A 25,868-nucleotide genomic window follows, 5' to 3' on the forward strand; every position below is an offset into this window, starting at 1 on the left:
AATACGGAATTACGCTATGCGCGTCGCCGTTCGAAAAAATGACGTCACGGCGTGCAATGCACGGCGGGAGTTCGGAAACGGAGCATGCGCGGTAGGTCCGGCGCGGGAGCGCGCCTAATTTAAATGGCACACGGAGGCCGCCGCCGTAGGTTTTCATCGCAAGTGCTTGGTGAATCAGGCACTTGCGATGAAATATTGCGGTGGTGTAACGTATCTACGATACGTTACGCCGCCGCTGCCCTACGTGAATCTGGCCCTTTATTATTTTCAGATTTTCGTATTCATATTTTCAGATGTTCTAATTTTTCTCATTTCTTGTGCATAGGGCGGCCTATTGTAATGAATGTGTAGGAACACGCTGAAAACATGAGTGCGCTCACACCTGTAGGAGTGAACATGGCCTGACCCTTTCCCAAAAAGTCTCTGCATTGAACCGGCCTGTTAGTAGGTACGTGGAGGCGCCATTAACAATGCTGAAGGGCCGCGTAGTGCGAACATAGCCTTGCGCTTTCAGTTACTGCCCTTTACAAATCGCCGTCCCCCCTTTCAGTAAGCCCCTGGAAATCCTACCCCACTTTTCATGAAAATTAATCATTTCCTGCAGCGTAATAAAGTCCATCAGTCCTGATTGAGAAATGCGATTCAGCACGAGCAGCGGATTTCCTACCAGAAAAAAAAATAGATGCGTATGGATAAATGTTAAAAATAAATTCCATTTAAAAACGTCTTTGACATCTGAGTCAGTCATGTAAACCCGATTGTTCTCGGCAGGCTGTCATCTTCTCAGGCCTACAGAGTTTTGTTGCAGCAGGGACCAAATTAATCACAGCGGGAGACGGAGTAAGTTCTGTAGAAAACGCAATCTGCGTGCCGAGACCGTTCAGCAGTTCTAGGTCATCCATATTCCGGAGGCTTCTGCTGCATCGGATTTTATTGTCGTCGTCCCAGGGAGGGAGGGATCCCACCGCTGTATGTCAGACTGATGTATTGGGTCTAATACTCTGTTTTTGGTTCCGGTACTTTTGGGTTCTGCTTTCTATATGCATGTGATGCAGCGGCCAGACGTCAGTATACTGTTCTCAATAAACTGGCACAAGCAAGGCACATCCAGGATACCGGTATGGCGGGCACCATAGGATTTCGGTAGCTGCCCTGCGATGAGGAGACGAACGTAACAGGCACTTGCTATAACCAAGAGCTGCCGAGCCATTACCTGATGGGGGGGAAATAATCGTTATACACACACTTTATGAATGATAAGAAATACTTAATCCATTTTGTAATAAGGCTATAACACTTACCTTGCGCTTCTCCACCTTCTGTTTGAGGATGCCCCACAGATGCTCAATAGGGTTTAGGTCTGGAGACATGCTTGCTGCCATCAGGGGGGTACAGGCAGTACACCTGTAAGGGGCCCGGTGGTCCCCAGGGGCCCAGATGGCACCCCCCTTTTATTTGTCAGCACCCAAAACCCCCCCCCGACCTCTAAGGGGCCTGGTGGTCCCCAGGGCCCTGGATGGCATCCCCCTTTTTTTTTTCTCTCGTCAGCACCCAACCCCCCCCCCCGACCTCTAAAGGGCCTGGTGGTCTCCAGGGTCCCGGATGGCAACCCCCTTTTTTTTTTCCGTCCGCACCCAAAGCCCCCTGACCTCTAAGGGGCCCGGTGGTCCCTAGGGCCCTGGATGGCATCCCCCTTTTCCACCCAAAGCCCCCCGGACCTTAATTTGTGGCGGCAGACCCCCGCTTCTCAACTTACGACACTCCCCCCACTTCTCAACTTGAGTCTCCCCCCCCGCCGCTTCTCAATTTGCGGTGGCAGCACCCCCCCCCCCTAGTTCTCTGCTTGAAGCTGTGTAAGGGGCCCCAAAATTCCTGATGGCGCCCCCGGCCAGACTGGGAATAAAAGCCAGCCCTGGAAAAAAAATTCATACCAGCCCCATAGGCATAGATTCGATTCATCCATGGGCAGGCTGGTCGTACCCATGGTGATCTATCCATCGACTTGGGCACAACCATCCTGTCTTCTATTTTTTTTTACATTCGATTACTGCCGGTGGCTATAGACGCAAGCCATAATTGTGTTCTGCTGGCCAGGAAGGCTCCCCTCCAGCAGAACACAATGGCACTGTCTGTGTGAGGAATTCCCTCCCTCAACACTGAATCCAGAAAAGAAAAACGATTCATCTATGGTCTGCTTTAGAGAAACAGATCTGTCAGATTTAAAAGACTCTGAATTTACATAAACGGGACATTCCGCATACTCACTTCTGGTTCATCCCAGAGGATGAGAGGAGTCTTCTGGCTGAACAGCACAGGCTTGTGTCTGGATTCACTGGCCAGCAGGGGGCTCTCCTCCGTCATGGGGTCTTCTGTGCTGCTCTGTGCAAACATTGGGTCAGCAGGAATTTCTATTACAATAAATAGTTGGTCCAAGCAATGTCTGACATCATCCTGTGTGTGGGAAAGAGAGAAGATACAATGTGACACCTTAAAGAAATTTTTAAAACACAACTAGCTAAAAAGAAGGCAAGATTGAGGATATATACTATGGGGTAGATTCAGGTAGGGAGCGCGTATTTGTGTGCAGGCGTAACGTATCCTATTTACGCTACGCCTCTGCAACTTTGACAGGCAAGTGCAGTATTCACAAAGCAAAGTTGCGGCGGCGTAGCGTAAATAGGCCGGCGTAAGCCCGCCTAATTCAAATGTGGAACATGTGGGCGTGTTTTATGTTAATTTATTGTGACCCCACGTAAATGACGCTTTTTACGAACAGCGCATGCGCCGTCCGTGAAAGTATCCCAGTGCGCATGCTCCAAATTACCCGCAAAAAGCCAATGTTTTCGACGTGAACGTAAATGACGCACAGCCCTATTCGCTAAACGACTTACGCAAACGACGTAATCTACGGAAAATTCGACGCTGGCCCGACGTCCATACTTAACATTGGCTGCGCCTCATATAGCAGGTGTAACCTTACGCCGGAAAAAGCCTTACGTAAACGGCGTATCTGTACTGCGATGGATGGGCGTACGTTCATGAATAGGCGTATCTAGCTGATTTACATATTCTAGGTGTAAATCGGTGTACACGCCCCTAGCGGCCAGTGTAAATATGCAGTTAAGATACGACGGCGTAGGAGACTTACGCTGGTCGTATCTTAGGCAAATTCTGGCATATCTGATTCTTTGAATCAGGCGCCAAGATACGACGCCTCAGACTCAGATACGACGGCGTATCTGGAGATACGCCGTCGTATCTCCTACCTGAATCTGGCCCTATATTTTCTGGCAACGTGTGCAAGAGAGGAGTACAGAGGGTATGAAACTGGGCAGTATATGTAGAACTACGGGTGTACACGGGGCAGTATACACAGTGGGGGAGTAGGGGTGTACATGGGGCAGTATATTCGGGAGAGGAGTACGGTTGTATGATATGGGGCAGTATATACAGGAGTACAGGTGTATATGGGGCAGTATATACAGGAGAGAGTACGGTGTATATGGGGCAGTGCATACAGGAGGACAGGTGTATTTGGGGCAGTATATACAGGAGAGGAGTATTGGGTGTATGATATGGACAGTACATATAGGGGTATGTTAGAAGGCAGCATGTGCAGGAGAGGAGTACAGAGGGGTATATTATGAGAAAGTATGTGAAGGAGAGAAGTGCAGGGGATATTATATAATGCAGAATATACAGGAGAGGAATGTGGAGGGCAATGCATGACTCTGAACCATGGCAGGCGGTATACAGGGCCATCCCCAGCAATCGGGAGAAGACAGAAGTCCACCTCCTGCCCACTGCTGGAGCCAAAAAACAGGGATCTGATTTAAAGAGACTGTGATTAGGAGACTTAAAGCTGAACTCTAGGCAGATATAAAAGAATAAATGCAGCTCTTAAATAACACATCTTAATGTACTTTTTAAAGGCAAGCAGTATAAGTACATTTGGCCTGGTATCGGCCCCCTTCAGTACCTATAAAGGACTGGAATGTGAGGAAAAAGCAGCACAAGGAGCCATTCACTTCAAATCTAGACAAGAAGCATGCTGAGAGGGGGAGAAAGCAGAGGAGCAGAGCTAACCACTGTGCTGCTTTTTCTTTCACTGTCCAGTCATAGGTTGGGGGCATGTCCAGGATGACCTGGAAAAATGAGTTGAATAATGCTGGCCATTAGAGCTCTGATGTAGATCAACAGCTGGCCATTAGACTTGGAGGACATCTAGGAAAAAAAAATCATAGCAGAGGAAACCTCTGAGCTCATAAGAATTGTAGCAAAAGACATGTGCAAAATTTTTGTTTCATTTGTGCTTTTTCATTTTTCGGGTCATTCGTTATGATCGCAATTTGTAAATTCGAAAAAAAAATCTGAAGTTCAAAAAAATTCTGAAAAAAAATGGAAATTTGAAAACCCCAAAATTCGAAAATCTGAAATAACTTGACTATTACTATTATAGGTATTGGAATTTCCTTTCAAATTTGTCTGTTAGTGAACGTAACGAATATACATTTATCCAAAGTTACGAATTCTCCAAAATAACTAATGCCGCATCTAAACAAATGGAACAGAACAAATTAATAATAATAAAAAAAAAAATATTGTAAATTGTTACGTTTCATTTGATTAGATGCAGCATTCGTTATTTTGGATAACTCTTAACTTTGGATAAATGTGTATTTGTTGCGTTCACTAACAGCAACATTTGAAAGATCATTCCAATACCTAGAATTTAATAGCTAGTAATGGTTACGTTTATTCTAAATTATATTTCGAATTTGTGATTTTCTTTTTTGAATTTGTGATTTTTCTTTTTTGAATTTTTTTGAATTTGTGATTTTCTTTTTTGAATTTGTGATTTTCTTTTTTGAATTTGTGATTTTTTCTTTTTTGAATTTGTGATTTTTCTTTTTTGAATTTGTGATTTTTCTTTTTTGAATTTGTGATTTTTCTTTTTTGAATTTGTGATTTTTCTTTTTTGAATTTGTGATTTTTCTTTTTTGAATTTGTGATTTTCTTTTTTGAAATTGTGATTTTTCTTTTTTGCATTTTTTTGAATTTGTGATTTTCTTTTTTTGAATTTGTGATTTTTCTTTTTTGAATTTGTGATTTTTCTTTTTTGAATTTGTGATTTTCTTTTTCGAATTTGTGATTTTATTTTTTGAAATTGTGATTTTTCTTTTTTGCATTTTTTTGAATTTGTGATTTTCTTTTTTGAATTTTTTTGAATTTGTCATTTTTCTTTTTCCAATTTGTGATTTTCTTTTTCCAATTTGTGATTTTCTTTTTCCAATTTGTGATTTTCTTTTTCCAATTTGTGATTTTCTTTTTCCAATTTTTAAATTGTTACATTCCATTTGTTTAGATGCAGCATTCGTTATTTTGTATAATTTGTAACTTTGGATAAATTTGTTTGCGTTCACTAACAGCAACATTTGAAAGAGCATTCCAATACCTAGAATTTAATAGCTAGTAATGGTTACATTTATTCTATTTAAGGAAACATTTTATATGGGAAGCAGGGGTATGGTCATTGCAAACCACCTTCTGAAAATGCTAAATGCCTGGCTGTTATACTGACCAATACTCTCCGATCACTCACTCGAAGCAAGTATGCAAATCAGGAAAGTTGGTGAGTCCTGAGATGGTACTGAAGAAAGAGGGACAAGTGTGACAGCCAGGCAGCTGCCATGACAGGTTCCCTAATCTAATCATTTAACTGCTTGCCGACCAGCCGCCGCAGTTAAACACACAGCTCCCGGTCCTGTCAGGGAGAGAAATGCAGATCTTCTGTTCATACAATGTATGAACAGAAGATCACTAATTTCCCCTAGTGAGGCCACCCCCCCTACAGTTAGAACACACCCAGGGAACCTACTTAACCCCTTCCCCGCCCCCTAGTGTTAACCCCTTCACTGCCAGTGGTATTTTTATAGTAATCCAATGCATTTTTATAGCACTGATCGCTATAAAAATGCCAATGGTCCCAAAAAAGTTGCAAAAGTGTCCGAAGTGTCCGCCATAATGTCGCAGTACCGGAAAAAAATCGCTGATCGCCGCCATTACTAGTAAAAAAAAATACCCCCTATTTCGTAAACGCTATAACTTTTGCGCCCGCCATAATGTCGCAGTACCGAAAAAAAATCGCTGATCGCCGCCATTACTAGTAAAAAAAATATTAATAAAAATGCCATAAAAATACCCCCTATTTCATAAACACTATAACTTTTGCGCAAACCAATCAATAAACGCTTGTTGCGATTTTTTTTTACGAAAAATATGTAGAATACGTATCGGCCTAAACTGAGGAAATTTTTTTTTTATATATATTTTTGGGGGATATTGATTTATAGCAAAAAGTAAAAAATATTAATTCTTTTCAAAATGGTCACCCTATTTTTGTTTATAGCGCAAAAAATAAAAACCGCAGAGGTGATCAAATACCACCAAAAGAAAGCTCTATTTGTGGGGAAAAAAGGACGCCAATTTTGTTTGGGAGCCACGTCGCACGACCGCGCAATTGTCAGTTAAATCGACGCAGTGCCGAATCGCAAAAAGTGCTCTGGTCTTTGACCAGCAATATGGTCCGGGGGTTGAGTGGTTAAATAAGGATTTCTGGCTGTTTTTATTCCACTCACCTGATGCATGCTGGCTAAGTGCTGGGAAAGTCTCTGCTGACAGCCCCACAGATGGAAGTAGATGAAGCATAGCTGGCCAATGGTGTAAAGGAAACCGATTATTTTATCTTATTACTACTAAACGGATGGAATGATTCCCCAGCAAGGATATGTGCTTACACAAATGTAAAGTGAATTTACTATTATACACACTAAACTGATGAGAGGAAACAAAATCTGTACACTTCAGCAATGAAAAAAAAATGCATTTAAAACATATGTAAAGCCAAAACGTTTTCTTAAACACTTGCCAACTGCGAGAGAATTATAGATAAAGATATGTATATAAATAAAATGTGTGTGTGTGTGGTGGGGGTGTGGTGGGGGTAGAGGGAGAGAGGGGGGTGTAGAGAGACGCATATACACACACGTTGCGGTTTACGGAGATTGTGGCTGAAGATATTTGGGCAGATCCACATACATCTGCGTGGGCGCAGCGTATGTGAGATGCGCTACGCCACTGTAACTTACTTTTCTTTGAATCCTGAAAGAATTTGCGCCGTAAGTTACGGCGGCGTAGTGCATCTCTCGCGGCGTAAGGGCGCGGAATTCAAATTGGGCGGGTAGGGGGCGTGTTTCATTTAAATGAAGCGCATCCCCGCGCCGAACGAACCGCGCATGCCCCGTCCGTCAAAACTCCCAGGGTGCATTGCTCCAAATGACGTCGCAAGGACGTCATTGTTTTCGACGTGAACGTAAATGGCGTTCAGCCCCATTCACGGACGACTTAGGCAAACAACGTAAAATTTTCAAAATTATACGCGGCAACAACGGCCATACTTAACATTGAGTACGCCACCAGATAGCAGCTTTAACTATACGCCGGAAAAAGCCAAACGGAAGCGACGTAAAAAAATGCGACGGACACTCGTACGTTCGTGCATCGTCGGAAATAGCTAATTTGCATACTCAACGCGGATTACGATGGGAACGCCACCTAGCGGACGTCGAAAAATTGCATCTAAGATCCGAAGACGTACGCCTGTCGGATCTAACCCAGATGCCATCGTATCTTGTTTTGAGGATTCAAAACAAAGATACGAGGCGGGAATTTTGAAATTACGCCAGTGTATCAATAGATACGCCGGCGTACTCTCATTCACTACAACCCGCAGTATGTGGTTTTTTTTCAGCAATCGGGCGGCTTTCTCGTGAAACCTCTGTTTGCCAGCGTTCCTCAGGCTTACTGTTCCTGTGTGTGTATGTGTATATATCGGTGTTTCTCAACTCCACTCCTCAAGGCGCCCCAACAGGTCATGTTTTCAGGCTTTCCATTATTTTGCACAGGTGATTTGATCAGTTTCACTGCCTTAGTAATTACCATAGCCGTTTCAACTGAGGGAAATCCTTGAGGACTGGAGTTGAGAAACACTGGTGTGTGTGTGTATATGTATGTGTGTATATATATATATATATATATATATATATATATATAGTGTGTGTATAATATATATATATATAATCTCTCAGAACACATAACCACTAGGGGGCGCTAAAGGAGTTAATTTTGTCCTATTGTGTTTCTTACTGTAGGGGGCGTGGCTGGACGTCACTGATCATCGTTTCCTATGACAGGGAACAGACGATCAGTGACAAGCCACAGAGAAGAACGGGGAAGGTGTGTTTACTCTCACCTCTCCCCGTTCTTCAGCTCCTGTGACCTGATCGCGGGACACTGGCGGCGATCGGTTCCCGCGGACGCGGTCACGGAGCTTCGGGTCACGCTCGTGACCAACGGCTGAGTTCTTAAAGGGGACGTAGATCGTCGTGTGGCGGTCCTTAAGTGGTTAATGTGTACATAGGTGTGTACTGTAGTAGGCTATGATTTACGTGTGTGTGTGTGTGTATATATATATATATATATATATATATATATATATATATATATATATATATATATATATATATATATATATATATATATATATATATATATATATACATTTTTTTTATCATGCATAAATTGCCAATTGCCTCTATGGCCTTGGAGGACGTGAGCGACGTCACTTTCCGGTCCAGACTAGAAGAATTTTTATTTATTTTTTGGTTTAAAGCGAAAGATCACATTGGGGAACTTTTCCTTTTAAGGGTAAAGAAAAGATTTGTTTTTTTTTTTACCCCAGATCTCTCCATAAAAAGGACCTGTCATCCTTATTTCCAGTACAAAGGATTCTTAAAATTAAATGGACAGTAAAAATAAAGTAAAACAAACCATTTTAATTTTGTTTTAAAGCCCCCACATCCCTCCACGCTCACTCGCAGAAGCGATCGCATACGCAAGTTGCGCACGCATATGTAAACTGTATTCAATCCACAAATCTATCGCTACAAAGGTTAAAGGGTAAAAGTTCACCTAACAGAAAAATCTGTAAAAAAATACTTTAAACAAGAAAACAGTAAAGTTGAGCAAATTTTTTGTATAATGTGAAAGATGTTACGCCGAGGAAATTGATGCCCAACATATGCTTAAAAAATTGAGCACACTCGCGGAATGGCGACAAACTTCGGTACTAGAAATCTCCATTGGCGACGCTTAAAAAATTTCCACAGGTTACTAGTTTATTAGTTAGAGGAGATCTAGTGCTAAAATGAATGCAGTCGCAATAACCATTGTGGCGATATCCTCACATTTGTGTTTTGAACACAGTTTACATATGTGGGCGCGACTTGCATATGTGTTCACATCTGTGTGCAAGGTAGGGATGGGGCACTTTAAATTAACAAACTGTCCCTGGACACACCCTAATCACATAGGCCCAGAATCACGTACAGCCGCGCAATTTTGTGCGTCTATTTTAGACGAAACCGGTCGGGTTGCTGACTTGCTAAGTCTCTACTGCATTTTTTTCTCTTGGAAATACTCCTGTCCACCCATCAAGGGGGAGAGTTTCTGTTTGCTTTACAGTTTTTTTTCCTTTCACGTGTGGTTTTTAATTTTTGTTTTTACTTGGTTCCTGTCACCAGTGTGATGTTTTTGGAATTCTTTATTAAATCAACCAGTTTTTCACTATGAGGAGCTATTTTTCTTTTTCTTTCCCTTCCTATGTTTGGGAGTGATTGGGCACCATCATAGTACTATCATAGCACCAAGTCACCCTCTGAATACCAGGACATCTTGGAGACTACCTTCGCCTAGGACTACCATCCTGACGCTAACCGGATTAGACAATCGGTCTATACAAGCTCTAAAGACCCCCCCACCGTATGGTGAATTGAGGGTCCACCTTATCCGGTAAGAGTACCCATCTTTCTCTGTACGTCCAATGTTTGAGGAGTGCTTCTTGAAACATACATCCTATCCAAATCATCCAGAGAGAGGATATGTTTACATCTTCATGGTGCATGGACTGATTTTTATATGATTGGTTGTCCTCACTAATTCACAGTGGACATTATTGATACTGTACACTTTTATCGTGTATGGTTTTATATGTTCCTCACTGACACAGTTTTCTAATGAGTTCGAACACTTATTTATTTGATGGTATGTTTTATGATCACTGAGGTGGGAGTATTTTGACAGATCTCCCTGCCTCCCTGTTTTTGAATAGCTGGATTTATTTCCTACTATTTAGTTGCTGATCACAGATTTATGAAGTCCCATGTTGGGATCACACAGCAGGGTTTGTGACACTTATCACTGACTTTCACTGAGAGTCCCTACATAGGCTCTCCTTATTGGCGCTACACTTTCTATATCTATCTATATACAGGTGGTTCTCAAAAAATTAGCATATTGTGATAAAGTTCATTATTTTCTGTAATGTACTGATAAACATTAGAATTTCATATATTTTAGATTCATTACACACAACTGAAGTAGTTCAAACCTTTTTATTGTTTTAATATTGATGATTTTGGCATACAGCTCATGAAAACCCAAAATTCCTATCTCAAAAAAATAGCATATTTCATCCGACCAATAAAAGAAAAGTGTTTTTAATAAAAAAAAAAGTCAACCTTCAAATAATTATGTTCAGTTATGCACTCAATACTTGGTCGGGAATCCTTTTGCAGAAATGACTGCTTCAATGCGGCGTGGCATGGAGGCAATCAGCCTGTGGCACTGCTGAGGTGTTATGGAGGCCCAGGATGCTTCGGTAGCGGCCTTAAGCTCATCCAGAGTGTTGGGTCTTGCGTCTCTTAACTTTCTCTTCACAATATCCCACACATTTTCTATATGGGGTTCAGGTCAGGAGAGTTGGCAGGCCAATTGAGCACAGTAATACCATGGTCAGTAAACCATTTACCAGTGGTTTTGGCACTGTGAGCAGGTGCCAGGTCGTGCTAAAAAATGAAATCTTCATCTCCATAAAGCTTTTCAGCAGATGGAAGCATGAAGTGCTCCAAAATCTCCTGATAGCTAGCTGCATTCACCCTGCCCTTGATAAAACACAATGGACCAACACCAGCAGCTGACATGGCACCCCGGACCATCACTGACTGTGGGTACTTGACACTGGACTTCAGGCATTTTGGCATTTCCCTCTCCCCAGTCTTCCTCCAGACTCTGGCACCTTGATTACCGAATGACATGCAGAATTTGCTTTCATCCGAAAAAAGTACTTTGGACCACTGAGCAACAGTCCAGTGTTGCTTCTCTGTAGCCCAGGTCAGGCGCTTCTGCCGCTGTTTCTGGTTCAAAAGTGGCTTGACCTGGGGAATGCGGCTCTGGATGTTTCTACTCCAGACTCAGTCCACTGCTTCCGCAGGTCCCCCAAGGTCTGGAATCGGTCCTTCTCCACAATCTTCCTCAGGGTCCGGTCACCTCTTCTCGTTGTGCAGCGTTTTCTGCCAAACTTTTTCCTTCCCACAGACTTCCCACTGAGGTGCCTTGATACAGCACTCTGGGAACAGCCTATTCGTTCAGAAATTTATTTCTGTGTCTTACCCTCTTGCTTGAGGGTGTCAATGATGGCCTTCTGGACAGCAGTCAGGTCGGCAGTCTTACCCATGATTGCGGTTTGGAGTAATGAACCAGACTGGGAGTTTTTAAAAGCCTCAGGAATCTTTTGCAGGTGTTTAGAGTTAGTTGATTCAGATGATTAGGTTAAGAGCTCATTTAGAGAACCTTTTCATGATATGCTAATTTTTTGAGATAGGAATTTTGGGTTTTCATGAGCTGTATGCCAAAATCATCAATATTAAAACAATAAAAAGGCTTAAACTACTTCAGTTGTGTGTAATGAATCTAAAATATATGAAAGTCTAATGTTTATCAGTACATTACAGAAAATAATGAACTTTATCACAATATGCTAGTTTTTTGAGAACCACCTGTGTGTGTGTGTATATATATATATATATATATATATATATATATATATATATATATATATATATATATATATATATATATATATATATATATATATATATATATATATATAAAAATTAATAAAAAAAAAGGGGGGTTGCCATCTAGGGCCCTGTGGACCTCCGGGCCCCTTACAGGTGTACTGCCTGTACCCCCCTGATGGCGGCCCTGGGCACAGAATCCAAGTTGCATAAGGCCCAGTGTGATGTTTCTACAGTCTGATTTGTGGAGTCATTTAATCTGCTGGTCCACTGGGTTTCAGTCCAAAGTCAGCACCGCTCTCTACAGGGAAATTCTGGTTCATGGCATCACTGTTCTTCATTGGCCAGCCAACTTGCCTGACCTAAACCCCATAGAAAATCTGTGGGGAATTGTCAAGAGGAAGATGAGACACCAGACCCAACAATGCAGATGAGCTGAAGGCCAATATCAATGCAACCTGGGCTTCCATAACCCCTCAGCAATGCCACAGGCTGATCTCCTCCATGCCACGTCACATTGATGCAGTAATTCATGCAAAAGGAGCCCCGACCAAGTATTGAGTGCATACTATACTGTACATGGACAGACTTTTCAGTAAGCCAACTTTTCTGTATTAAACTTTTTTTTTTTTTATTGGTCTTATGTAATCTAATTTTCTGAGATAAAGAATTTTGGGTTCTCACTAGCTGTAAACCGTGATCAGAATTAAAAGAAAAAAAAATGCTTGAAATAGATCACTCTGTGTGTAATGCATCTATATAAAGAGTTTCACTTTTTGAATGATTTTCTAATTTTGAGATAACACATTGGTTGCATGAATGTCGGAAGCATTTGTGAAAGCTGAATAAAATGTCCTATTTTTTTCAAAGAGATAATTCCTGTATAATCCGCTCCATCTAGTGGCCAAAATGTGGTACAATCTTCTCATTGAGGTATTTCAGAAAACAATACCACATTTTGGCCACTAGATGGAGCCAACGACACAAGCACTAATCTCTTAGAAAAAAATTGTGACATTTCGTACAGCTTGCATGAATGCTTTAAACATTTGTCCCAACAAATGTTTTATAGATGGATTCCGTAATGTGTCAGCGTTTTAAGCTCTATTTGTTCAGTAAGTTATGTACACAATTACATTCTAGTCTAGTTCAATTGAATAAAGGAGGGGATTTATGGCCAAGTAATAAAATCTGGCCATTCCAGACTGTCCTATTCTGTTGGAATTTTTTAAATTTAGATTTTTTTTTAATTATATATTTTTGCCTGCAATAAAAAAAATAAGGGTTGTGAATATTTTCAAAATATTTAATTTAGATGTATGATGGAAAATGCAGATTCCTATTCTATAGGTGTGTGATTCTTGACAAATGAATTGATTTAGGATTTTTAGGCCCAAAACATTGAGGGCCAGATTCTCGTAGTTCGGCGTATCTTTGTGCGGGCGTAACGTATCCTATTTACGTTACGCCTCCGACGGGCAGGTGCTGTATTCTCAAAGCACTTGCTACGTAAGTTGCGGCGGCGTAGCGTAAATAGGCCGGCGTAAGCCCGCCTAATTCAAATGTGGAACAGGGGGGCGTGTTCTATGTAAATAACTTGTGACCCGACGTGATTGACGTTTTTCACGAACGGCGCATGCGCCGTCCGTGGAATATCCCAGTGTGCATTGCTCCAAAGTACGCCGCATTGACGTATTGGTTTCGACGTGAACGTAAATGATGTCCAGCCCCATTCACGGACGACTTGCGCAAACGACGTAAAATTTTCAAAATTTGACGCAGGAACGACGTCCATACTTAACATTGGTACGCCGCATGTACGCCTCATATAGCAAGCCTAACGTAAACGGCGTATCTGTACTGCGTCGGCCGGGTGTACGTTCGTGAATTCGCGTATCTAGCTGATTTACATATTTCTAGGCGTAAATCAGCGTACACGCCCCTAGCAGCCAGCGTAAATAATGCAGTTAAGATCCGACGGCGTAAGAGACTTATGCCGGTCGGATCTAATAGAAATCTATGAGTAACTGATTCTAATAATCAGGCGCATAGATACGACCGCTCAGACTCAGATATACGACGGCGTATCTGGAGATACGCTGTCGTATCTCCTTTAATCTGGGCCTAAGTGGCAGATTAGGGGTTGATTCATTAAAACTGGAGAGTGGTACAGCTCTGCAAAACAACCAATCAGCTTCTATCTTCAGCTTGTTCAATTAAGCTTTGACAATAAAACCTGGAAGCTGATTGGTTACTATGCAGAGCTGCACCAGATGTTGCACTCTCCAGTTTTAGTAAATCAAAGCTTAGATTGTATTTAACCACTTCCCGCAAACCGCTGTATGTCAGTATTTTGACGTAGAATACCGGTGGTGGGGGGGGGGTTATGGCATCAGATAGCTGCCATAACCACAGTATTTTCTGAAATGGGCGGTCGTCTTTAGTTGAAAATGGTCTCTGTGGCGGATTCACCGCAAGACCACTTTTGGTGGCGGAAGAGGTGCCCACCCCCCTCTCCCGCTGCGTTCTGTCATCTCCGCCGCTTACCAGAGCTGCCGGTAGTGGCGTAGATGATCCGATCCCTTCAGAGTTGAGTGAGGGAATAATGGCCCCCACTTGACTCAATGACGGAAGAAAGGGGAAGGGTAAAAAAATGTTTTATTGAAAGACTTTTTTTTTTTTTATTGCATTTAAGTGTAAAATGTGAGATCTGAGGTCTTTTTGACATTAGAGGTCCTGTCATGCTTTTTTCCTATTACAAAGGATTTTTACATTCCATGAAAAATAAAGTGACCCAAAATTATTTTTTGAAAGGACAGTGTACAAAAAAAATGTAAAGTGCCCTGTCCCTCTGTGCTCGCGTGCAGAAGCGAACGCATACATAAGTTGCGCACTCTTATGTAAACGGTGTTCAAACCACACGTGAGCTATCACTGCGATCGTTGGAGTGAGAACAATAATTCTAAGTGGTTAAAAACAAATAAACAGCTTATATACAGTAAGTGTAGCGCTGAAAAAATTAATCATATGTTACCAAATAATTCTACGTATAAACAATATGAAAAAGTATAAAACTGTGTACAGTAAATCAATGAAAGTTCATGAAGGAACCCATGGAAAGATAAGGGGTGCAATATATTCCTGTGAATCTCCAATAATATGTGGGTGAAATCCAATCTGTGGAGAAAACCACCACCAATAGGAGAAATGGAGGCTTACCGACTAGCCTGTGACCGCCCTTCTCAGGGGGGGTCTAAACAGGCTCAGCAGAGATGGTCCTCGCTAACACCTTAGGGGGGAACCCTCCAGATACGACCAACACTACAGCATTTGCCAGCTGGATGAACCGGATGTGATCCAGAGATGGGTTCCGGGGTTGAGACAGGTAAATATCCAGTATTGAGGAGGAAAATTAAACGAAAAAAAAAAAAAACTTCCGATAGTGCAGACGTATTGAGGTAATTTTAATCAAATTGAGTACAAAACAATAAACAAAACTCTTGCTGAGAGTAATAAACAAATTCCTTGCAAGGATGTTAAAAAAGCTCAGTGGTTCGTCGGTACAGAATTTCCTGTGCGTGTGCGTGATGCCCTACGACCGTTTCGTCACAACTGACGTCATCAGGGGCACGCACGCGCATCATATTGACTTGAGGTGCCGAAAAGGCACACTCATTGGTTCAATGACTGACTGACACAGGGAGCCAATTGGACAAGTTCGAGGCATGTTATTAACACACCAGGAACTCAATCTAGTGGACATTTATGAGAATGTACCAGATTGATACCAAAAAAAAAAAAAAAAGAATTCCACATGAAGCCATTCCATAGGAACACTGCCATCATGTGGATAACAATACAATTGCAATTCCATAAGAACAATTGAATAGAAATAAGAAAGACTAATCTCCTATGTTTCCAAAGAAAGGAATTAAATACTCTCTAGAAACGTGAGGATCCTATAATTGAAAAGGCCAAAAAAGGAGAATGTATTTTTACATTATTATGCTTAAAGCGGGGGTTCACCCTAAAAAAAATTCTAACAATACATGAAGCCGACCTAGGAGACCAACAGTATGCTGTTGTTTTTTTTTTTCCCGTACATACCGGTATAGCTCTATTTTCGCCCCCCCCGCTTTCCCTTCGGGAGTGGGTGTTCCTAATCACAGGCTGTGATTGACGTGCTTCTGACCGGCGCATACTGCGCGTCACGAGTTGCCGAAAGAATCCGAACGTCGGTGCGCATGCGCCGTGTAGAGCCGCACCGACGTTCGGCTTCTTTCGGCAACTCGTGACGCGCAGTATGCACCAGTCGGAAGCACGTCAATCACAGCCTGTGATTAGGAACGCCCACTCCCGCGGGGAATATTGAGTGACGGGAGAAACTGCTGCAGGACTAAGGTAAGGATCGCCATAAAAAAAAAAAAAATGGATTAATTATTGTCTCTGCCTGCTAGTTTACTTGAGCCAAAGTCAAAAGTTCAGGTGAACCTCCGCTTTAAGATCGTAGTGTTTTTATATACATTGTGTTTGTCAAATCCAGCCTTAATATTGGTAATATGCTCTCCCACTTGGAGTTGCCGAATGGTACGTCCAACGTACTCCAACCCGCATGGGCACCTCAACAGGTAAACCATGCACTTGGTAGTACAGGTTATAAAGGACTAAATCTGGTATGTAATACCCGTTCCAGAGGAAGTGAAATCAGCAAATCTTCTACCCTGAAGGGCATTTATCTTGCAGACCCTGCACTACCTACAGGGATAAAAACCCTTAAGGTCTCCAAAAAAGACTCCAAAAAAATAAACCGCTTACCTTTTAGATGCAGTGGTGGCATTTGTTTTCCTTCAGCTTTTTTTTTTTTTTTTTATCCACCTTGTGATCCTGCCAGCAACACACTTCCTGTCCTAAAATGACAACCCTCCCTCACTGCATCTATAGAGGAGCTGTGTTCTCACCCTAGCCTGCTCTACTGATTTGGACTACAATTGCCTTCCCCTTGCCTCCATTACCTAGAGGGGAATTCTTTTGTAGCTCACAGAAGATAGCCAGGAAGGCTGATAACCAAGTTCCCAATTTTAGTTTTGTACACCGAAAAATAGGATTTTTTGTACTCACCGTAAAATCCTTTTCTCTGAAGTCCATGGACGGACACAGCTCCTTAAATCTTGACAAGTGGGTTATGTTCCCTGTTTACAGGAGAGGACTAGGCAGAAACATGTTAAATAGTTAAATACATGTTACATTAACAGAGTTGAACAGCCCCGCCCAGGGGGCGGTCCCTCCAGACATAACCCTCCTCACTGCAGCTTGCAGCCTCAGTTCGTAACAAGCAGTACAAACCTAAAAAGGAGGGGTGGGAGCTGTGTCCGTCCATGGACTTCAGAGAAAAGGATTTTACGGTGAGTACAAAAAATCCTATTTTCTCTTATCGTCCATGGACGGACACAGCTCCTTAAATCTTGACAAGTGGGACGTCCCCAAGCAGTGTCAAAAAACGAGGGGTGGGAAATATATCAGTAAAAACAATTTTAACTTCACCCCAAAACAAGCAGAGCTCCTCAACGGAGGAGGTGCAACTTTAAACAGCCGCCGGCAAAAACTAGCGGCTGAAAAAAACATCATAAGATGCACTCACAGCAACCATGTAAATTCTGGAAAAAGCGTGAACGGACGAGCAAATCGCCGCCTCGCACACCTGTGAGACCGACGCATGATGTCGGGAAAAAAAAAAAAAAAAAACCCAGGAAGCACCAATTGCCCTGGTCGAAAGTGCCGTGACCGGAAAGGGGGGCCCGCCCTTAGGAGCATAGGCCTGTATGACGGCCTGCCCGATCCACCAAGAAATGGTGGTCGACGAGACCGCCAGGCCCTTTTGTGGACCAGACACCGACACAAAAGAGAGTCAGAAGCTCCGAGATGGAGCCGTAGTAGGCTGGTATACCCGCAAAGCGCGTACCACGCCTAAAGTATGAAAGGCCGAAACCTCCTTCGGAAGAAGGGAAGGTCGCGGGCGCACCATCACCTAATCCTTATGGGGGATCAAGCATGGCGGCTTGCAAGACAAGACCGCCAACTCAGAAACCCCTCTAACAGAGGTAAAGGCCACTAAAGGGGCCACCTTCTGAGATAGTGTCAAGAGAAAATCTCTCTGATGTTTCCAAAAGGAAGGTTCCTGAAGAACCGAGAGCACCAGAGTCAAAACTCATGGGGGAAGAGATGGGCCAAGAGGGGAAAGTATATGACAAACCCCTTGCACACAAAAAAAGGGGACCCACCAGGGAACGGGCCGCAAAAAGGCCACTAAAAGAACACAGCCAAGGCTGAAATCTGCCCCCAAACGGTGCTTTAAGCAATTTTTAGATCCAATCCAAGCTTTAAAAACAGCAGGACCCTGGACATTGAAAGTACGCCCGTGGACGTCACTCCATCCCTTCGCACCAAGAGAGGTGCGACGGTAGATCCTCCGGAAGAAGACTACGGTGCCCTGTTGAGATGACCGAGTCAGACAGACCCTGGTCACCTAAAGTCTGGCTTCCAATAACCATGTTAAGCAAGTCAGTGACTGTACAACAGGAGGAAGTATGGGACCTTGAGACAGGAACCTCCTGCCCTGGCAATCGCCAGGGTGCCTCCGCTACCAGGCGCCCGATATCAGCGTACCAAGGACGCCGAGATTAATCTGGAGCGATTAGAATCATCGGGATCTCCTCAGCATCCACTCTGTGGAGCGGCCGAGGAAGCAACTACCATGGAGGAATGGCAAAAAATCACCGATACAGACAACACAGGGCCACCAGCGCGACTGACGCGTCTGTACAAGATCACTAGACCTGGCCACTAACTGACACCCTTGCGGCGGAGACAAGCTGCCAGGAGATCCATGCCATGTGAGGCTCACCTCCTGCAAGGGAGCCGAAACACCCCAAGCACAAAGACCAGTCGCCCTGGTCCAGCATCTGGCGACTCCAGTAGTCTGCCTGCCGGCATACCTGATGGTAGACTGAAGCCACGGCCGTGGCGTTGTCCGGCTGAAACCAGATTGGTCGACCACAAGGAGAAGCATAGCCTGATCGCCTAAAATAGTAGGACAATGAACAGTAGACAGCACCTGGTATTCCCAGGCGGTCTTCCACCAGGCACTAGCCAGGCCCGACCCTGGGTAGCTACCGAGACCAGACACATTCAAGGAGGTGTGGTCATAGGTCCACGCAAGTCCAGCGACTCAGGGCCGACTGGACCCCCCAGTTTTGTGAACCTCCAGGTTCACAACCCGTGAGCTGGCATTCGTCGTAAACACCGACCACTGGAAGGAAGGAACAACTTCCCGGACCGAAGAGTCGGGAATCTCTGTCACCAACTCAGAGAGACTCTGACTAGGTGGCGCACAGGAATCTAATGATTTCAGAGACAAGAGATTTTTACCACCTGGACAGTAGTTCCACTGGAAAACCAGGGTGTGGAACTGGGCATACAGTACCACCTTGAAGGAGGCTACCCACAGACCCTGAACCAGCAGGCGCCCGGAGAGAAGACCGATTGCGTGATGCCAATACCTTCTCCGCAGACTGAAGAGTCTGCAATTTCTCCAGGGGAAGAAGGACCTTTGCCACTGAGGAGTCTGGATCAACACTAGATACTCCAACGCTGAGTCGGAACCTAGCATGCCCATAATTTGAACCCTGGGTCGCACACATGTAGGGCAGGCTTGCTGCCACTGAGCTACACTTTCTGGCCTAAACGTTTAACATCCACCCGAATCTTCGGAGGGTCTGAATGGGAATAACCCATCCACTAGGTCGGAGACAGAAGCTGCTCTCAGAAGAAAGTCGTCAAAGTAGCCAATGAGGCAAAGCCTCGCTGTCCCAACAAAATTCAAATAAGTGCGATCTCCTAGCTGAAAACCCATGGTGCTGACGCCAGATCAAAAGGGAGGGCCACAGGCTGACAGAGACCCTTCTCTCATCACGAAGCACAGAAAAAAAACACTGTGACATGTGCAAAACGGGACATGCATGTATGCGTCCCTGATGTCCGAGGACGTCAGGACATCCCCCGGATGAAGCGCAGCTACCACCGAACAAATGGATTCCATGCGGAACTACCCGACGTTCACAAAGGTATTTAGGGCCTGAGGCCCATAGAAAACCCCAAAACTCTCGTCCTGCAGGAAAGGTAAAATTACCTTGCAGCTTAGCAAATCCCACACTGCCCAAGGCAGACCGACGTGCCGGGAGGGGAAGACACAAGGACAGAACTTTGTTCTGTGGATAGGAGGAAACCCTATCTAGTACTCCGAAGAGACCACCTCGCAGACCCACTAGTCGGAGAGCAGGGAGGTTTCACTGAATTGTGAACCTGCAAGCCGCCCCTCCCACCTAGAGACAGGGAGGGAAGGCTATATACATTGGCAGGATTTGGGTGCCGGCGTGATCGGCTTATGCACCCAGGGACAAATTAGTCCCCCAGCTGGGCCTTTGACGGCCTGGGAGGGTTGCCCCTAAATAATACACACACATAGTGTGTATGTACATTATGTAGGTGTATGCACACATGTCTTTGGAGGAAACCGGAGTACCCGGAGGAAACCCACACAGACACAGGGAGCGACAATGCAAGCTCCAGGCAGATTGGCGTCAGTGTGCAGATTGGCGTCAGTGTGCAGATTCGAACCAATGACTCTTTTGCTGCCAAGTAATGGAGTTAAGCACTACACCACCGTGTGCATAAAACCATTCTGAAACAGACGCCCTGGATAACAAGGGCGCAGCATTCAATGAAGCATCACAGACCTATATGAGGCCCTGGACCAGCTGGTCCGCTAGGCTAATAACCTCAGGAGAGAGTCGGTGCTCCTCCACTGTCTGGTGCAAAATGCTCACTCTGTGAGTTGTATACAGCACTAGGGGTCAGGACTACTCCAAGATGGCCGCCGAGCGTTCAGAACGCGGCCACAGGAAAAAGGCCAGCACAATGTAAGCTGCGCCATAGCGTGGCTACGACAAAATGGGCGCCAATGGGAGTTTTCAATGTAATTGAAAAATCTCCCAAAAAATAGCGCCAGCGACCACTGAGACCCCAGTGTAGTGGCCACAATAGGCCGCAAGCCAGACCCCAGCATGGTAAACATGGAACGGGTCAGTACTTCGGATCTTCTATCAGTCAGATCCATACAAGTAGGGGTTCCCGCCCGGCGGTGAGGGACTACAAAAGCCCTCAGTGGCTTTTCTCATTCCGCATCTCAGAAATTATCAAAGAAGGGCACAGAAGGAAAAAACCTACACAGCGGTCTGATTTGTGTGATCCAAAAAAGACCGAGCCCTCAGCGGAAACCCAGCTGCACTATGCAGCTTAGGAGAGTCCCTTGCAGCAGTAAAAAGCGCACCCATAAATGCCTTATTCTGCCTTTTTTTTTTTTTTTTTTTTTTTAACTAGGTACCTGGTCCATGGCTCCATAACAGAGCATTCCCCAGGGGATAACTGGGGAAGGGGGCACTCTTTTACCGCCCGCCCGCAGTCCACCCCCACCCTGGCACAAACTGTGTCCAGGACTAACAATAAAAACTCTGTGGGAATCACAGGTGCTAACACCTGCTGCCACCACCAGCATGTGGGGAAGGACCCAGATACTGACTCCAATATTTACATATAGTGTGTATTATAATATGCACACCTGTCCATACAAATAGACAAAAGCTCCTAGAGCCCTATTCAGGGCCTCTCACCCACTTGCTGCGCTGACCAGGGGTAACCAGGGGACTCCCTCAGGAGGAGACTGCACAGCGCTGCCTGTGAGGAAAAGAACCGTGAGGTAACTTTTGCAGGGACCTGTGTTTAAACAGGAAAAGCCTCATAGGGCTGTTTTATTTAAGGATAAGACACAGATACAGCATAAAAAGCAAAACCATTACAGGTGTCACCAATCAGTCAGCGTCTGCTGAAGTATAATCATAAACATCTGTGCTCATCACAGGGCTTTTTACCTCACAGGAAAGCCCAATACAAAAAAGAAAAAACACAGGCCAGATAACACAGTCCCCTCAGGAAGGCCCCCTCCCCCCTGACAGCGGCAATGTTAGCAATGCAGCAAGGGAAAGGAGCAGGGAAGTAAGGGGAAGGGACCCCCGAACCCCAGGAATGCCCAGCTGTACCAACCCACCGAAGCAGGAGGGACTGTACTTACCCGTCCGAGCGAGGACTCGCTGACGCATTCCTGACAGACCTACAACCGCAATGGAGGTAGCTGTCGGCCCGGTCCACTGTGATTGAGGCAACACCACAGCTCAGTCATATGTGGACCTCGGAGCAAAGCTCACCGGCCACCTCAGGAGTCATGAGGTATGGCGTGGCAGACCAAGCCTCTTTGCAAAGGTGTGCCCACGCTTGCTGGTCGGACTGAGTAGACTACAAGGATCTATAATATCCAGCCTGTCTCTCAGCCAACAGTTGAAAGAAGATTCTTCAAGAAAAAGTAAAGTAAAATAAAATAAAATTTCTCCTCAGGGCGCTGGGGCCAAAGGGCGCCATACGTCCTTCTCCTTTGCTAGGCAGAACGAAACTGAGGCTGCAAGCTGCAGTGAGGAGGGTTATGTCTGGAGGGACCGCCCCCTGGGCGGGGCTGTTCAACTCTGTTAATGTAACATGTATTTAACTATTTAACATGTTTCTGCCTAGTCCTCTCCTGTAAACAGGGAACATAACCCACTTGTCAAGATTTAAGGAGCTGTGTCCGTCCATGGACGATAAGAGAAAAGAAACATTATTTCTGGCACAATCAACAGGTATTTTTCTGAACTTGCAGAAAATGTACTAAAAGAAAACAAATTCAATGGCCACATCTAAGGACTGCTAAGTGTCAAAATAGTACCGGTAAATGTTTGTTCCTGGTTTAGACTAGAGTTGCACCGACACTGTATGTTTACCAATACATTCGATAAAGATACAGCGTACCGATACCCTTGCAGTGCGAAAGGTGATTCTAAAAAAGTATTGACTCGGGGGCGGGCTGAATAGAAATGCACGCCACATTTTTCACATTTATTTGTAAAAAAAATTAAAACCATTTATAATTTTCCTTCGACAATTATGTGCCACTTTATGTTGGTCTATCACATAAAATCCATTTACGGTTTTGGTTGTAACATGAAAAAATTTTGCAAAATCTCCTTGGGTATGAATACTTTTTCATGGCACTGTAAGCACAAAAATGTTGCAATGGATCCCAGGGTGATCAGTGGCATACATAAGACTTAGTTCACACTGCCTCGGCTCCCGGGAGAGACCATTTTGCTGACCCTGGCCTTACCCATACCACATACTCTTATACTCTGATATATCTGATGGCATCTGCCCCTGAGGAAGTGTTTGTAACACGAAACGTGTCGACATTCAGGATGTAGCTACATGATTCTATAGGTCTATACCTAGATACATCTATTCAGTTCTATCGTACTACAATATCTTGCTACTTTTTATCCAACAGTCTTTTTGCGCTGTCAAACCAACAGTTTATATGTATATACATGAATTTATATGGTTATGTAGAACTACTTTTTATATATATTTTTATTGACTTATTTTATTTGACTTATGTACTTTCAATAATTTATGACTAATTTATGACTCTTGGTTGCATCTATATCAGGCATGTCCAAAGTCTGGCCGCTGGGCCAATTGCGGCCCGCATTCTGGTTTTGAACGGCCCGCCTGGTAATTTAGACATGTATAACTTTTGTGGCCCCCAACAAAGCCCCAAGAGCTGGGGCCACAAGAGATATATATATATATATATATATATATATATATATATATATATATATATATATATATATATATATATATATATATATATATATATATATATATATATATATATATATATATATATGCTGGCTGCCTTGGAGGGAACATGAGGGGGAGGGAGCGAGTGCCGTACATACAGGAGAATTTCCTGTTTACACATGTTCTGTCCATCATAGGAGGCGGGACTTTGAATTTTTTTTTTCATATATTTTTGGGGATATTTATTATCGCAAAAAGTAAAAAATATTGCTTTTTTTTTTCAAAATTGTCGCTCTATTTTTGTTTATAGCACAAAAAATAAAAACCACAGAGGTGATTGTAACGGTTTGGCCTGTGGGACCCAGAGGCTCTTGAAGGATGCGGGGTGCTCCTGTTTCAGCTTCACCAATGACTCGTGTCTAGGGTCATCCTATGTCCACTAGGGGCATAGGATAGGATGACTGAGAACTGATATCTTGAATTACATGAGATGGGACAGTAAGGATAATTCACAATGTATTGCAGGATATCTTGAAATATTGCAGGTGGTTAATTCTAAAACCAACAGGTCAATAATAGTGATTCATGTGGGAACACAGACTGTTAAGGTGTTAATTAAGTCTGGCTCCTAAGTAATTTCATTGTGTGATGCTAATTAACACTGTATTGTGTGACAGTTCTATTGATGCCAATATGTGTTGTGAATTGGCACACTCTAAAGGTCAGACATCTGACTTATGTTTACTAAAGGAATGTGTATTGTGTAGCAGGTGAGAATAGCTTATCCCGGAGTCAGAATGTCTGTCTAAGATGTGGATTGAGGGGGACTCGTTAGTACCCATTGTATGATGTTGTGGGTGGAATGTGTCATTGTCCCTTTGATTACTGCAGCATGCTTTTTGGTTGTTGACTGTATAAAAGCCTGAGTTTCACCATTAAAAGATCTATCCGTTTGGAACCAGAGAACAGAGCTGTGTGTCTCGTTTCTGGGGGAAATCCATATGGATCGTGTTTGCCGGATTGTGGAGTGTAGATAAGCTGTCGTGGGTTGGTGGAATGGAATATCGTAACAGTGTTAACCCCTGACCGTTACAGTGATCAAATACCACCAAAAGAAAGCTCTATTTGTGGGAAAAAAAGGACGCCAATTTTGTTTGGGAGCCACGTCGCACGACCGCGAAATTGTCAGTTAAAGCGCTGCAGTGCCGAATCGCAAAAAGTGGCCTGGTCTTTGACCACCCAAATGGTTCAGGGGTGACGTGGTTAAAGTCCCAAAATTCCCCAATTTCTCAAACATTAGTTCACACTGCAGTGACGGCAAAGTCATTCGACTTCCTTCTGACTTGGATGCTATTTAGGAGGCTGTGCAGGGGCTGAAATGGCACCCAAGTCGGACCAAATCAGTGCAGGAAGCTATTCCAATGTCGGACAGACTTGTGTAGCATCCATAGGTGTGCACAGCCTATTGCATTAGGGTGTGCACCCCAAATGTATTAAAACATGGACGGTGTCGGTGGGGCAGAGGTTGGTGTCGGTGGGGCAGAGGTTGGTGGGGCAGAGGTTGGTGGGGCAGAGGTTGGTGGGGCAGAGGTTGGTGGGGCAGAGGTTGGTGGGGCAGAGGTTGGTGTCGGTTGGTGGGGCAGAAGACTGTGTGAATAGTTTTTTATTTTTATTATTATTTATTTATTTTTACTATTTTCTTTTATAAGCCCCGTTTGGGACCTTTTTGGGAAATATCAGCAGAGGGAATCTAGCCACACAGGGTGATTAAGGTGTGCCCAGGCACACCACTTTTGCACGCCCATGGTAGCATCAGTTAAGATGGATCTCCTAGGGAAACATTGAATTTGACATGTCATGCGACTTAGGGTCTCACAAGTCAGAGCTCATGTCGCATCGATGTAAACTGAGCCTTGGGCAAGAATGACTGACATGAACTTTCAAATAGTTACGATTTTTTTTTCTTTCTTGCAATTCTATTATAGGGAGGAAGCAGGGGAGGGAGGAGAACCATAAAAGTGAAGGTCTACTTTAATATTAATGAATATATAAATGTATATGTTCCGGGGAAGAAATTGAGATCTGAATCCCCAGAGTTGCAGGCAGAATCAC

The 25,868-nt window shown here is 43.9% G+C and overlaps 1 protein-coding gene across 4 annotated transcripts in view; it reads right to left on the minus strand.

Moving 5' to 3' along the window:
• Positions 1 to 241: 241 nt before the first annotated feature.
• TMEM268 (transmembrane protein 268) overlaps positions 242 to 25,868 on the minus strand; it is an 81,641-nt gene continuing 56,014 nt past the window's right edge. For all 4 annotated transcript variants that reach the window (XM_040322965.1, XM_040322963.1, XM_040322964.1 and 1 more), the window contains 3 exons: positions 6,639 to 6,710; positions 2,266 to 2,451; positions 242 to 1,213 (listed from right to left, as the gene is read on the minus strand). In XM_040322965.1, coding sequence (XP_040178899.1) covers positions 1,037 to 1,213; positions 2,266 to 2,451; positions 6,639 to 6,710 — 435 coding nt within the window. In that variant the 3' untranslated portion in view covers positions 242 to 1,036. The remainder of the gene's footprint in view (positions 1,214 to 2,265; positions 2,452 to 6,638; positions 6,711 to 25,868) is intronic.

Source organism: Rana temporaria, chromosome 9, assembly GCF_905171775.1.
Source record: "Rana temporaria chromosome 9, aRanTem1.1, whole genome shotgun sequence".
NCBI lineage: Eukaryota > Metazoa > Chordata > Amphibia > Anura > Ranidae > Rana > Rana temporaria.